This window comes from Peromyscus leucopus, chromosome 3 (assembly GCF_004664715.2).
Source record: "Peromyscus leucopus breed LL Stock chromosome 3, UCI_PerLeu_2.1, whole genome shotgun sequence".
Taxonomy (NCBI): domain Eukaryota; kingdom Metazoa; phylum Chordata; class Mammalia; order Rodentia; family Cricetidae; genus Peromyscus; species Peromyscus leucopus.
In genome coordinates this window covers 46,718,585-46,733,164 of record NC_051065.1, presented here as the reverse complement: position 1 = coordinate 46,733,164, position 14,580 = coordinate 46,718,585, and the positions used below count along the sequence as shown (strand labels likewise).

Genomic DNA, 14,580 nt, shown 5'->3' with positions numbered 1-14,580 from the left:
AAAATTTAGCTTTTGTTATTAATGTTAAAATAAAAATTAAAAATTATTGTGGCACTTTTATGTGTGTATGATGTTTGTGTGTCATTTGGGTTTTGTGAGTGCTTGAGTCTTTCTTTGCTTTGTAACTACTTAAACATGCTACATATCAGGATCATATCTTCTGAATAGTAGAATCAGAAAAGAGCCAGTTAACCAAAGGAAGAGAGTGCTGGTATCTGAAACAACACCTGTGCTAGGGGTGGTTATTGATGAAGTTAGAAAAGAAAACAGGGTAAGAAGACAGCCTGTGTGAGGAGATGTTGATGTGTACATTCAATCTCTAAAATGATTTTCTTTCCCCCTCCCCCAGAATCATTTACAGGCAAAAATTCTAAACAATAATTATGTGGATCCCAATGACCTCATGTTTACAGACATCAGAATCTTGGGGCTGGACAAAGAGCCAACTGGTCTTAATGTCTTACTTAATAGCAATATCATCCCCATTTCAAGCTACAAGTACAATGCTTCAGCGAAGGTGAGAGATCATTCCATCTGCAGGACTCTGGCTGAAAGCACTGCCTGGGATTCTGACAGCTTTCCCTCTCCCACTTTCATGAGTTTTCATAGTCACAGAGACAATTTTCTTGCTGAGACAGCTACCAACAATATCATAGGGAGAATCTAGGAGAAAAGTGTGCATGCGAGTATGAATACTTTCTCTTGTTGACATTAGGGCTCTAAGAGTTGGCACCCTAAGAGTTCTTTTCTGTTCATTTAAAGCTAGGTAAGATGGTCTCAGATGGAATAGTAAAAATGAGGTTCAATAAATTGTCCTAGTTCGGGGGAGTATTTACAGTTTGTCATTGTTAAAGTTAGAAATACCCTTGAGACACAGCTGATGTTTTCCCTTGCTGCTATTTCTATAAAGCTATTTTATATTATCACATAAAATATACTCTGATTAAGTCATCACTGAGTGATTATCTTACTTGATAGAGAGGATTTTAGTTATTGGCTTACTCACTTAAGACCTGAGAAGTTCATTGTTTCTTACATAAACCATCTTCTTCCAGAAAATACATGTAACATAGGATAGGAACAAAACTTCTAAGCATAATGGGGTGCTGATCTTGGCTATTCTCTCCCCATTGTGAGATCTTATACATGTTATAACATCTGTATCATGGAGACAACCACATTACTCATAGCCCTGGGTCACTCTATAGAATTAACGTGCACGACATATAATATGATGGTCATAGTGTTTGGCTCACATGTATGCTCAGTAAAACTGATCTATTGATTACTGCCATCATTAGTCACATTAACAAGCACCATACCAAAAGGATAATAAGACTAAAAATGACTCCCACACTGCGATACTCATACTTTAACGTGGCTAAATTGCTCCACGTTCCATACTTTCACAATGGGCCCAAAAGGTCAGGAATCAAACAACTTCCAAGTATTCTAAGGTGATATTGGAGAAAGCTTGGTCCTGACTTCTTGGTCATCAGCCAATGACACTGTCTCCATAGCTCTGAGTCACCTGGTTTGTCATTGGAGTCTCTTCTCTCCCTAGGTGTTGGTCATCAATAACCTCACAGGTCTGAAACTGGGACAAGAATTCTCCATTGAGTGGACTCTTGTAGTCAGTGACCTGGAGAAGTTTAACTGCTTCCCCGAGGATCCTGCAGTCTCTGAGGAGAGCTGCAAGCAGCGGGGGTGCCTCTGGGAGGTAATGACCACAGTGACCAGGAAGTTGTAAGAATTTTGCACCAAGTAGTTGGACAACTGGAAAGCACTTTGAAAAGGTTGATGACTTGATGGTCATCGTGAAGGTGTGATGATATGCATTTTGTGAATTCCATGTGATGGGTGATCTATATGTTTCCCACAAATATCCTGCATCTAAAAAAAAAATCATAGCCAGTCTAATTGCCTCTTAAACGATATCATTCAAAAATCCTATTTTGAACTATTAGAGAAGATAAAAAGGATAAAAAGGAGGGAAGGAGGGGATAAAAGGGTAATACAAGGATGATTATGGTCAAACTTTATTATATAGATTTATAAACATATCACCACAAAACTTATTGTTTTTAGAACCAATACATGCTAGTAAAACAGTCTTACCATCACAGTATATACTGTGCATTGAATATTGTAAGTGAACAGCTTTTGTTTACTGGAAAACCTAAACAGAAAGTGTTAGTCTTGTCCAATCTGTTTGGATGAAGGAAAGAATAAAATCAGAAAGAGTTAGCAGCTGCATTGGAAGCAGGAGACACAAAGAGGACCCTAACTGAGGGTTGTGGTATCTCATTAGGCTTCCTGTTCCATCATCATTCACACTTCACTCTTTACAGAAGGTGAGTGTGTGTGTGTGTGTGTGTGTGTGTGTGTGTGTGTGTGTGTGTGTGTATGTGTGTATGTGTATGTGTGTGTGTGTGTGTGTGTGTGTGTGTGTGTGTGCACTTGTAAATTTAATTGAACCTGGACCTTTGCTATGGCTTGTATAGCACTAGAAATCACTTAGAGAATACCAATTTTATTATCCTCAGGTAAAGAATCATGAAGTCAGAGATCAGGGTGTTGTGACAGGGTTGGTTCCTTTTGAGGATCGTGAATGAGATCTGGTCCATTATTCACCCTTAGATTCTGGTGGTTTGTTACTAGTGTTTCACGTTTCTTAGCCTGTTTAAGATCTCCGCTTTCATGACTTTATGGTGCTCTCCTAAGTGTATGCATGCCTATTTGTCTGAATTCTCCCTGCTAACAAGTGTACTAGTCATATTGCATTAAACCCTACCCTAATGACCTCATCTTAACTTGATCATCTGCAAAGACCTTATCTTCAACATGTCACATGCATACTACCAGGGCTTAGGACTTCTCTCTCTCTCTCCCTCTCCCTCCCTCCCTCCCTCCCTCCCTCCCTCCCTCCCTCCCTCCCTCTCTCTCTCTCTCTCTCTCTCTCTCTCTCTCTCTCTCTCTCCTCTCTCTCTCTCTCTCTCTCTCTCTCTCTCTCTCTCTCTCTCTCTCTTGTTAAGGAACATTTCAACCTATTTCAAAGTTCTTAGACGCTTACTCTTTGTTAACTTGTTTCTTCAGTGATTAGTGTTTCAAAATGTTGTGTAGCAGCTCACCAAGAATTCTTTTTACTATTCCAGCACACAACTACTCCTGGAGTGCCTACCTGTTTCTACGACACCATTCCCCAGTATGCTGCCAGTAACATTCAGTACCAGCCCACTGGCATCACCATGGACCTGGCCCTCCTGGCAGACTCAACATCTGCCCGGGCAGCAGCAGCTCCAAGTGTTGTCTCTGATCCTCTTTCTGGAAAGATCAGCTCTCTTAAACTGAATGTGACCTACCATACAGAAAACATGCTGCAGGTCAAGGTAATCCTCATGTTATAGTTGCTGGTTCTCAACACGGATGTTTTTGACTCAAGGCTCTGTACACATGAGATCATTGAAAAGACTGTTAATGGCCAGTCATGGTGGTGCATGCCTTTGATCTCTGTACTCAAGTGGCAGAGATAAGTGGGTCTCTGTGAATTGGAAGCCAGCCTGGTCTGAATAGCGAGTTCTAGGCCAGCCAAAGCTACACTGAGACTCTGTCACAAACAAACAAAGAAACAAACTGTTAATGCAAATCCCTATGTTACAGATGTATAGACTAATTTCCAAATAGTCTTATTAATAGAAAACAGGGAGCCAGATACATGGGTGAAAACCTGAAAGAGATCAGAGAAATAGGGAAAGCCACAGTTGACCTTACCTCACCACTCCACAGCTTCCAAAAGCGAGATACTTCCTTTTGACCCATGCCTATATGCCTTGCTGTTCTGCCATCTGATTTGCTCTCTCTGTCCAGCTAAATCACTTCCTCTTCCTGCCCAGCTCTGTCACTTCCTGTCTGTCTGTACAGACCTCCAGACCTCTATGGTTGGTGCTAGGATTAAAGGAGTATGTCACCATGCCTGGCTCTGTTCCCCAGTGTGGCCTTGAACTCACAAAGATCCTGACAGATCCCTACCTGCCAAGTGATAGGATTAAAGGCATGTGCTACCATTGCCTGACTTCTGTGTTTACTATAATGGCTGACTTTTTCCTCTGATCTCCAGGCAAGCTTTTCTTACTAAAGCACAAATAAAATATCACCACACAGATGCAGAAGTTGAGGCCATCAGAAGTAAAGATCAGAAAGGTAGTAGATAGCTAGTCAGGATGTGAACTTAGATCCACCACAGTTTTGCATATTCTATTATGATCAATATTCTATATCACACATGTCATTAAAACCCATCCCATCTCCCTGAAAAGCATGAGTCTGCTTTGTGGGAAACACACAGAAAAGACACTAACTCACTTCCAGCAGTTTTAGTAACTTCTGTAATGGGAACTCTCAACATGCATTAGTGTCAACTGAAGATACCATTAAAACTTCCTTTTCTCTTCCCCAGATTTATAGCCCCACTAACAAGAGATATGAGGTCCCAGTACCTCTGAACATTCCTCCTTCACCACTTGGCTCCTCTGAGAACTGCCTGTATGATGTCACAGTTAAAACCAACCCATTTGGACTCCAAATTAGACGGAAAAGCTCCAGTACTGTGATGTAAGCTCTGTTTATTTGGTCCTAATCAAAGCAAATGTAGATCTAATTACAATGATTCTAATCATGGCAAGTGAACCACTAATTTCTGAGACAACATAGAATTATGAGCATGTTTGTTAAAGTAAACATCAATTTCTCTTGATTCTTTAGGGAACTGATTTTTCTGCAATTCATTAACTCAGAAAGAAATGATGAAAGATTTTCTAAAAAGATGTGTTATTTGACTTCAGAAAAAGAAAATTTGTTCTGTTTATTGTAATGCTAACGAGGACAGAAAACTCTAATTAATAAGCATGACAGATTTCATAAGTCATGAGTCTGTTCTCAATTAAGCATCATTAAGAAATAGCTGAGAAAGCAGGAGAGAGGGACAGAGGTCCATAGGGAGAGAGAAATGGCTTCCTAGAATCATTGCTCCCATTCTTAGTATAGACAAAGCCTTTCCATGGTGTTAACTATGCAAGGATTGTCAGTCACCAATGATGTCATCTCTAGGTCTTGTCCTGCTGTTAAAGGTCTAGATTTTGCCTGAGAAGAAGGTCTCTGCCCCATTAGAGATTGTCACATACATGTGCATGTCTGTTTTTTTCCTGTGTGTGGCTTTTGGTGATTTAACTGTGTATTCAATGTTCGCTTTCTGTCTTCAGGAAATTTCCTGCAATCTAACAGTTGTTCTAAGAGTTTCACATTTTTTTATTACACAGTAGTTTTGTAGACCTTATTAATAGGTTCCCACAAGCTGGTGTACCAGGCTCTAAGAACTGGGAACAAAAGAATGAATGAGACAGGGTTTTTTTTTCTCTCTCTCAATGAGAATTCCCAGTTCTCTTAACTGGGAATAAAAGGATGAATAAGACATGTTTTTTTCTTTCTCTCCCTTAATGACCCAGCAAAAGGACTCTTAGTCTAGCAAACTAAGAATAGAGATGTAAATGTGGAAACTTGGAGCTGAATTATGGCCACTCTTATGACCTGGTTCATTTCACAACACTTGAACCAGGATCAGACGTCCAATAATTGGAAGCTTCCAAGTGAATTAGGCACTAAAACATGTTTTGTGTTTTCTCTGGCTTGTGATTTGTAGTTCAGCATTGAAGTCTGCTTTTGCATTACAGTTGGGATTCTCAACTCCCTGGCTTCACCTTCAGTGAGATGTTTCTTTCAATTTCTACTCGCCTTCCATCTCAGTACATCTATGGCTTCGGGGAAACAGAGCATGAATCTTTCAGAAGAAATATGAGTTGGAACACGTGGGGAATGTTTGCTCGGGATGAGCCACCAGCGGTAAGGACAAGAATAAAATTAGCAATCGTGTTCTCTTTATCTAAACTTATTCAAATTCTTGTGTCCATAAATGATTCTATATTCATCAGCTTTTCCTTGCACTGATAAATTATGCTTTCAGATCCAAAAGGGCATATGCTCTCATGCTCCTTTGCTTATAAAACATTTAATTTCTCTACTCCTGTGGAACACAACTTTTATTTATTTTACCAAATATTACATTAAGTGCTCAGCTGAAAATTTAATGAGATACTATCTATGCCCTGTAAAGATTTATAATGCTGGGGGAGACAGATAATAAAACAATGATAGCATGGTGTAATCAATGCTAAGATAGATTTATGTAATAGGGAAAAGGGCACAGAGTGTGGAGGGCACAGACTTTAGGCTTGTGGTAGAAGACAAGGTCCAGCAAGGCTTTTTAAAGAACACCACTGGTGAGTTCAATCTTCAATGTCAAGTATGGGTTTACTGTTTGCTTTGTGATATGGACACAATTTATTGGGTTTTTATTTGTAATTACCTTATAGTTCTTTCTTACAGTACAAGAAGAATTCCTATGGTGTTCACCCTTACTATATGGCATTGGAAGAGGATGGCAATGCTATTGGAGTGCTCTTGTTGAACAGCAATGCCATGGGTAAGACAGGGATGCACATGTGTATGCCATCAGAGACAACTGTGACCACCCTGTCAGAGTCTAGGATGTTACTAGAAATAAGGACATTCAAGGGCAAGGAAAATTGGGTGCAATGGCTTTCACTCAATCATCTATTAATCCAAGATTTATTAAATATTCCAAACCACATATTAAATGTGAAAATTTTGGCTCTCTATGTCCCCTTATTTTCTGTGACACCTTAGCTTCTTTTCCATAGGGTGACATAAGTTGTTGGGATTGTATATTTTATTTTAGACACATGGAGTCCATCTCAATCCCACTGCCTAAGAGAAGACTTTCCAAAGGTTGAAGCTATTAAGCCATGAGGGTGAAAATGGAAAAGTTTAGGATAGATTCTCCATCAGGGTAACTTATGGCTACTTATCAATTTGGCTTTTTCTAATCTTTACAGATGTGACACTCCAGCCTACCCCTGCCCTGACATATCGCACCATAGGAGGGATTCTGGACTTCTATATGGTTCTGGGGCCAACACCTGAACTTGTAACTCAGCAATACACCCAGGTTGGAAACCTGTCTATTCACTGATAAACCATCACGTATTTGGTGCATATTGTTACCACGTTCTTAACACTGAGATAAGATCCTTTGAGTTCATTTCACTCATGGGTGCTCCCATGAGAGGACTGCTATTCTTCTTGCAATATAAAACAGATGTTCAAGGAGTTTTACATTTTTCTATTTGACAATGGTTTTGTAGACCTCACTCAAGCTGACACACCGAACTTTAGTGTTATGAGGTACTGACAGCATATCAATAACTCATGTATGTCTTGATCGCTTGCTCAGTAGTCTATTGAAGATTTTCTGATGAAGATTCACTATGAATGTGTCAGGTTTTCTGAATGAATTGGAGGCAATGGGAGGAAACCTCAGCTACAATGTTTCTATGTTTCACCTCCCTGACTGTTCTATATTTGACTTCCTTATTTATCTTGAGAGCTCTTAGAACTCAGCAGAACTGTTCAAATTTCTTCCTTAAGAAGTCTAGTAGCATCCATTTATTTCACTTAGACTATTTTAAACAAATATAGACTTTTGTTTTAATTAATTAGTTGATCAATTAATCACTACTATTTTAAACTAATATAGACTTTTAAAAATAATTGTGGTGTGTGGCACGGTGATTAAGTGAATGTGTGCAACATGGAAGGTTGAAATTGTGATAATTAGCATTTTATTTTTATTCCAGCTGATTGGTCGCCCAGCCATGACTCCATACTGGGCCTTAGGTTTCCAGCTGAGTCGCTATGGATACCAGAGTGATGAAGAAATTGCCAGTTTGTATGATGCAATGGTGGCAGCCCAGATTCCCTATGTATGAACCTCTCCCTCTGTTTCTGTTTTTTTAGCTTACTTGTGTAATGAAAACAGGGTTCATACAAATTAAAGCAGTGGTTAGTTTAGTAGAAGAAAAGTAGCTGTGGCAATCATCTTCTGTAGAATGCTTTACATTTTAAACATACTGCATGCTACCTTTTTGCATGTTAAACCTTGGTATGTAAGGTTCATAACTAAGAGCTGCATATGCATCCTTCAGGAGGCAGTGGGATGGTTGCAGTATGCTGTCACTCATTGCCTGCCACTGGGGATTGTTTGCAGTAGCTATGACTTGTTCGAGCTGTGACTTTAGAAGCTCAGAAATGGGCGTCTTGTAGAGATGAGCTTTAAATGACAGTATGTAAGGAAGCAGTTGAAGATCTAGACTTTGCTTTCTTCGTAACATACATGTGCATATCCTATAACCTAGCTCCCCAAGTAAATCCTGAGAAACATAGCTGCTGTCAACAAGCAAAAAGACACGTGTGCTCTTTCTGCTCGTACAATTGTCAGTTCGCTGGCACTCCTCTTTCTCGGCTTTTAGATCATCTGCTGAGATTTTGGAGGAAAACTAAGGATTAAAAAATGAGAATAAAGTGATCCTCTCACTGAAGATAATTTGATGCCTATGTACAAGCTGCACTTTTGTCTTTTTATATACATTGTATGATGTACTTGTTAAACAGAGATGAAAAAAATAGAAGAAGAATGCAAGATTAAAAATTTCCATAGTCCTAACTTACCCAAGTCATCAATGTCATTAGTATGTTAGTTCATTCTTGTTTTAGTTTTGGCTTTTCTACCCGTCTGAGCTTCTCCAAATGCATTTCACATAGAATCCTAAGGCAATGCAGGAGAGTTCCACTTTGGGGCTAAAAAGAAGTAGTTTGCTTTCTTTTTTCATCTGAATATTAACTTTACCTGTTGTTCAGTACTCTGGCGCTAGCTGAGTTTCAAGTGCAGAAATCTCCTTTGGGGCTGTGTAGAGGCAGTTAAAAATAATACACTTCTTTAGTGAATAAACTCTGTAAGATTAACTGAAACAACCAAACAACCACCAGGTCTACAATGTGCTGTTTAGGAGAGTTTTACTATCTATCCTTGAGTGCACTTTGATGGGCTCACCATGTATGAGATTTGAAGGGTTAGGAGGACAGGAATTGAGGGAGGGAAAGGAGAGAGGGAACAGTAGTTGATGAAGCAGATGAGGAATGTGGACCAATGAGCTATGAGCAGGAATCAGAAAGTGATTTCAGCATGTGAAATTGAAAAGTGTGTGCAGGGGTGTGTGTGTTAGGAGATGGAATTTAGAAGGAGCCCTGGCCAGGTCAGAAGTAGTGGCAGAGCCTGCAGAGCACTGAGTGTACCTGCAGAACATCTGTTATAGGACACTGAGTGTACCTGCAGAACATCTGTTGTTACAGGACACTGAGTGTACCTGCAGAACATCTGTTACAGGACACTGAGTGTACCTGCAGAACATCTGTTACAGGACACTGAGTATACCTGCAGAACAACTGTTATAGGACACTGAGTGTACCTGCAGAACATCTGTTACAGGACACTGAGTGTACCTGCAGAACATCTGTTACAGGACACTGAGTGTACCTGCAGAACATCTGTTGTTATAGGACACTGAGTGTACCTGCAGAACATCTGTTACAGGACACTGAGTGTACCTGCAGAACATCTGTTACAGGACACTGAGTGTACCTGCAGAACATCTGTTACAGGACACTGAGTATACCTGCAGAACATCTGTTACAGGACACTGAGTGTACCTGCAGAACATCTGTTGTTATAGGACACTGAGTGTACCTGCAGAACATCTGTTACAGGACACTGAGTGTACCTGCAGAACATCTGTTGCAGGCCACTGAACACCTTGCCTGTCACTTCCTGTAGGACGTCCAGCATGTAGACATCGATTACATGGACCGGAAGTTGGACTTCACCCTCAGCTCCAGCTTTCAAAATCTCAGTGTCCTGATAAATCAAATGAAGAAAAATGGCATGAGGTTTATTCTTATTCTGGTGGGTATTATGACAGACTTTTGGCTCCTGTCTTTATGATTCCAAAATAATACCACTGGGAGAAAGTGGATGACAGCTACAAGAAAACTTCTTGTACATTTTGGAAATTTCCTGTGAACATTTAAATATATATATATATATATAATTTTTTTAATTTAAGCAAATGAAGTAGGAAAGAAAAGTGAAAATTACTTTAAAGAAGTAAAAATTTTTTTTATAGCTTAGTGCCACTGGAAGCCATCTATTGATAATTTTCTCTTACTAAAGTTAGACCTGTGGAGAGAAAACAATGCATGTAGCAAATAAAATGCCCCCCTGCTCCTGGCTGTGCCTCAGTGGAACAGCTGTGTCTCGGTTGCATATCTTCCCAGGCAAGAAGGGGATGTCAAAGACTGCCTTGGGCTTCTCTCTGTGCAGTCTAGTCTGTTCACTGGTGTTCTCCTTGTTCAGCTCATGTTTGGCAATCATGTTGGTGAGATTTGATGGGTGTAGCTTCTGATGTTCCTAGGAGACACAATCTCACAGTGAAGTTCCTGATCCGCTGGTTCTTACAGGCTTTGCACCCACTCTCCTGCAATGTTCCCTGAGTTGTAGGTGTTGGGGTGTTTTATAGATGTATCCACCGGGAGGGTTTGGAGGAACAGAAGGAAAGGGAAAGGGAGGGGAGAGGAGGGGAGGGGGAAGGGGGGAGGGGAGGGAAGGAAAAGAAGTGTAATTAAAGTACAATCTCAAAAAGTTTGACCTCCTCTCTGCTCCCCCCCCAAAAATCCATTTTGGTATCATCCTCAGAAGTGATGAATCTTAGGGATGTTATTGACATTTCATTGAACTCACAAGCAGATTCAGAATGCCTGCCTAGTTACTTGCAAGTGAATCTTCCGGCTTCCAAAATTAGAATATGGCTTTTGTTACTTGTTAATTCAAATATCTGTTGAACATTGGTGTTTGTAGGGAGAGGGTGGAATCTGAATTAGTAAAGAAGACAATGTTCTTTTCTTAAGAAGGTATGTATTTCAGTGGGCCGAGGCAATCAAGAGACAAATATTAGAAAAGTAATTTCAGATAGTGATGTTTTGTGTGACAGTTATGAACCAGCATACTATAGCGATGAGCTGGATCAGTATGAGATGCAGTAGGTGGGAGTGGCCACGTTAGATTTGAGTAAGTTGGACCACAGAATAAAATTAAGTTTGCTTTCCTAAGGCATACTGCTATTACACAGTAGAAATGGACCCTCCTCTTAAAGGTAATGTCTTACTAATCTGGTTTACTCCTGGAATTGTTTTCCAAATATAACCATACAGAATTTATGGCTAACCATCAATATATTCCTTTAATTCTTATTTGTCCTTCCCCTCTTCCTTTTTTAAATGGATTTATGCATAATTGGAAAAAAATAACTCATGTCATGTTGTAGTTCAGTTTCTGTAATCCCCTCCCCCATTATATTAGTTATAGCTCTGGGTAGGTACATTCTATAATATATGAAGTTTTGTTTATTGATATAGATTTTTATTCTCTTTGAAAGAGATTGCCCTTAAGAACTATGTATCTTCCCTTGGGTACCTCTGGCAAAATGTTCTATTTTATTGATTTTGATAATATACTCAGTAAAGGCAAGTCTAATTAAAAAAAATAGTATTACTTCTTGGATCACCTATTCTTTCTGCATTATGAATTGTCAGTTTTTGGAGTGGAATTTCCTTGGAGATATTTCACTCATATTTGTGATCTTAAAACTGTCACTACAGGACCCAGCCATTTCTGGCAATGAGACAAACTATCTAACATTTACTCGAGGACAGGAAAACAATGTGTTCATCAAATGGCCTGATTCCAATGACATTGTCTGGGGCAAGGTAAGGCTTGAGAAAGGTACCTATAATCAATCTACCTCACAAGAAGTCCCTATAAATTCTGTAAATATATGCTGTATAATGAATACATTGCAAAACGAGTAGTCTTCCTAATGCTACCTAGCACAGTAAGCATTAGACTCAAAGTTACAGGTCAAATTCTCTAAAACATGGAATGCTGCAACTGCATACACATATTCTGATAGTCCCATTGCTCATATTTATATTTAGCAGAATGGTTTTTAAAACAAACATTAATAATCCCTCAGGGCTCTGAGCTATGTGCCTCTGCCACATAAATGCAAAATAAGAATTTAGTTTTGACCAATGATGCTTAATCAGGCTTAAAAAAATTCACGAAGTCTATCTTGTCACTTTGGATTCCTTTCTATGGCCTCAATCTTCATCTCATATGGATGATATGATATCAATGGTAATTTAGGCAGATTCCTGGACCCCAGATGATAGTAGCTCTCAGATTCAAGCTCCCCTCGTAACCTATTGTGCTCTGGCCTATCGCCCTGTATGTACACTCTGACCATTTTGAACACTGCCTTCTTACCTAACCCAGTGGACTTACATTTCAAGACGTGACCTGACACACCTGACCTCTTGTAAAGCTCTCAATGACTGGTGTAGCTGTGTTATAGAAAGTGCTTCTGTGCCATTCCCCTCAGGAAGTGTTTGTTGCATATTAACTTTGTAAGAATTCTGTGAACTTGGAGAAAGCAAGCAGTGTTATGAATTACTGTGTGGGGGGACCCCCGAGGGTATGCTGAACCTCCAGGGAAGCACAGTGGGCATGGCGGCAGCAGCGGCCAGTGATTCACGACCGGATGCTGCATCCACGTGGAGAGTTGATTATAACAGAGAGAGATGAAGAGAAAGATAGGAAAGGGAAAGAGAGAGAGAGAGAGAGAGAGAGAGAGAGAGAGAGAGAGAGAGAGAGAGAGGAAGGGGTGGAATTTTTCCTAAAAAGAGGTTTTTAGGTCAGGATGTAGGGCGGCACCAAGGGGTGAGATTTCACGGGGCATGTCAGAATATTAACAAGCAGCATTTCCTATTGAAATTTCAGAATATATAGATTCTAGAAGAATGGTCATTTAGTGTTTTCTGGTGATTTATCAATGTATACAATTAATGTACTGCTAGTTATAAACAAAATTGACTAATACTATAGACAGTTAATTCTACATATACTACTCAACAAGTATTGATACTGCTCAAAAATATTGAGAACAAGCCTGAAGGATTGAAAAGCTTGTATGGAGGAGTATTTTTTTTTAAACAAAATCTCAGTTGTTCAGTTTTTACCAATAGTCAATAGTGACTCAGGAGCCAGATGCTGGGGTGAAAGCCTGCTAGCTCAGAGAGGCAGAGAAAGCACCTGACTAACCTTCCTCCTCTGCTGACATCCCAGAAAACTCTCTCTACTAGCTTCTCAATCAAGTGTCCTCAAATTCAATGTCCCTCCCTTCTACTTCCTGTGTATCTCTCTATCCGTCCTCCTGACTCCCTCTTACTCTCTATGGCTTTTTCTTAATAATCCTATGTTCACTTCCTGTCAACTGGTTGTTTGCTCTGCCTCTTGACCTATGATTTACTTTATTTAACACTGTTTACAATATTTAAGAAGAAAGCTCTTGGATTAAAGGTGTGTGCTAGGGTTGAGCCACACCACAATGAGAAGCAGGTTATTCCAGTAAATAACACAATCTTAGGGTTAACAGTATGATCAAATATCCTGCAACAGTATGTGATGAGACAGGAATTTAGGAGGGGCCTGACCTTGGTCAGGCAGCAAGATGGAATGTCAACCAAGCATGTCTTTAACATCATATCTCACATTTATTTGTAAAGAATAATTTTTATAGGTAAAAATAAAATATAAACTAGAGCCAAGGACTCATTTGAAATATTATTGTGCCAAAGGTACACTTAAAATGTAGTTTGTTACTTGAGTTCAAATCTTAAAATGTGAGAACTTATGGAATAAGCGAGGAACCCCTGGGTATTGTCAGCTGGGTGAATTCCATACGTTCAGCCTCCACACTTCAGTTCAAGATGAAGATGGAGGCAATGGTAGAGCTGCCTCCATTAGAGCTTGGCAGGCAGAACACCTCATGGTTTGTGTGCAGTAACTTTTAAAGGTTTCAATTTTTCTTGTTTGTCTAGGTTTGGCCAGATTTGCCCAATGTAAATGTGGATGGATCCCTTGACCATGAGACTCAAGTTAAGGTAAAGGTGAACAGAAATTTTTGAAAGTATCACCCTAAACATCTGAATGCTTGTGTTTTCTCTTAGTGGATGAGGCGCTTTCCCTTTCTGGTTAAGTAACTGTAACTTGAGTCTGCTTGCTATAACTTGACCTGGTGGCCAGTTTTAGCAGAGGAGATGCTCAAATGAAAAACTTGACAGGCAACCAAACTGGAAGGATCTAAAAAGAAAGTGACCATGAAATCCCTTATATATGCACTTACTAGTTTGTGATTCAAATATAATGTTGCTTGAAAATAATGAACCAAAGTCTAGACTATTTTCCCTGGTAGAGAACTAGCACAAGCAAATGGTTTTTGGTGAATTCCTTGAGGACCAAAGGCATCACGAGCAAGCTAGAAGGAGGAAAGTTCTTGGTTTCACACCTTCTGCCCCATCAAGCCTACACACTTGGTCACCAAAGCCTACACACTTGGTCACCATTCAGCGCATTTCTCTGTCCCCCCCTCCCCAAAGACAAATAGGACCTCCTTAGTTTGAGCAGTCTACAAAAAACAAAAACAAAAAAATAAACAA

The 14,580-nt window shown here is 39.7% G+C and overlaps 1 protein-coding gene across 1 annotated transcript in view; it reads left to right on the top strand.

Annotated features, from left to right (window-relative positions):
* Positions 1–14,580, top strand: part of LOC114684450 (probable maltase-glucoamylase 2) — a 97,549-nt gene that overhangs the window by 55,934 nt on the left and 27,035 nt on the right. Inside the window, exons 24-34 of the mRNA XM_037203623.1 lie at positions 350–517; positions 1,565–1,720; positions 3,156–3,389; positions 4,457–4,611; positions 5,727–5,895; positions 6,439–6,535; positions 6,969–7,081; positions 7,770–7,895; positions 9,803–9,931; positions 11,683–11,790; positions 13,963–14,025. Coding sequence (XP_037059518.1) covers positions 350–517; positions 1,565–1,720; positions 3,156–3,389; positions 4,457–4,611; positions 5,727–5,895; positions 6,439–6,535; positions 6,969–7,081; positions 7,770–7,895; positions 9,803–9,931; positions 11,683–11,790; positions 13,963–14,025 — 1,518 coding nt within the window. The remainder of the gene's footprint in view (positions 1–349; positions 518–1,564; positions 1,721–3,155; positions 3,390–4,456; positions 4,612–5,726; positions 5,896–6,438; positions 6,536–6,968; positions 7,082–7,769; positions 7,896–9,802; positions 9,932–11,682; positions 11,791–13,962; positions 14,026–14,580) is intronic.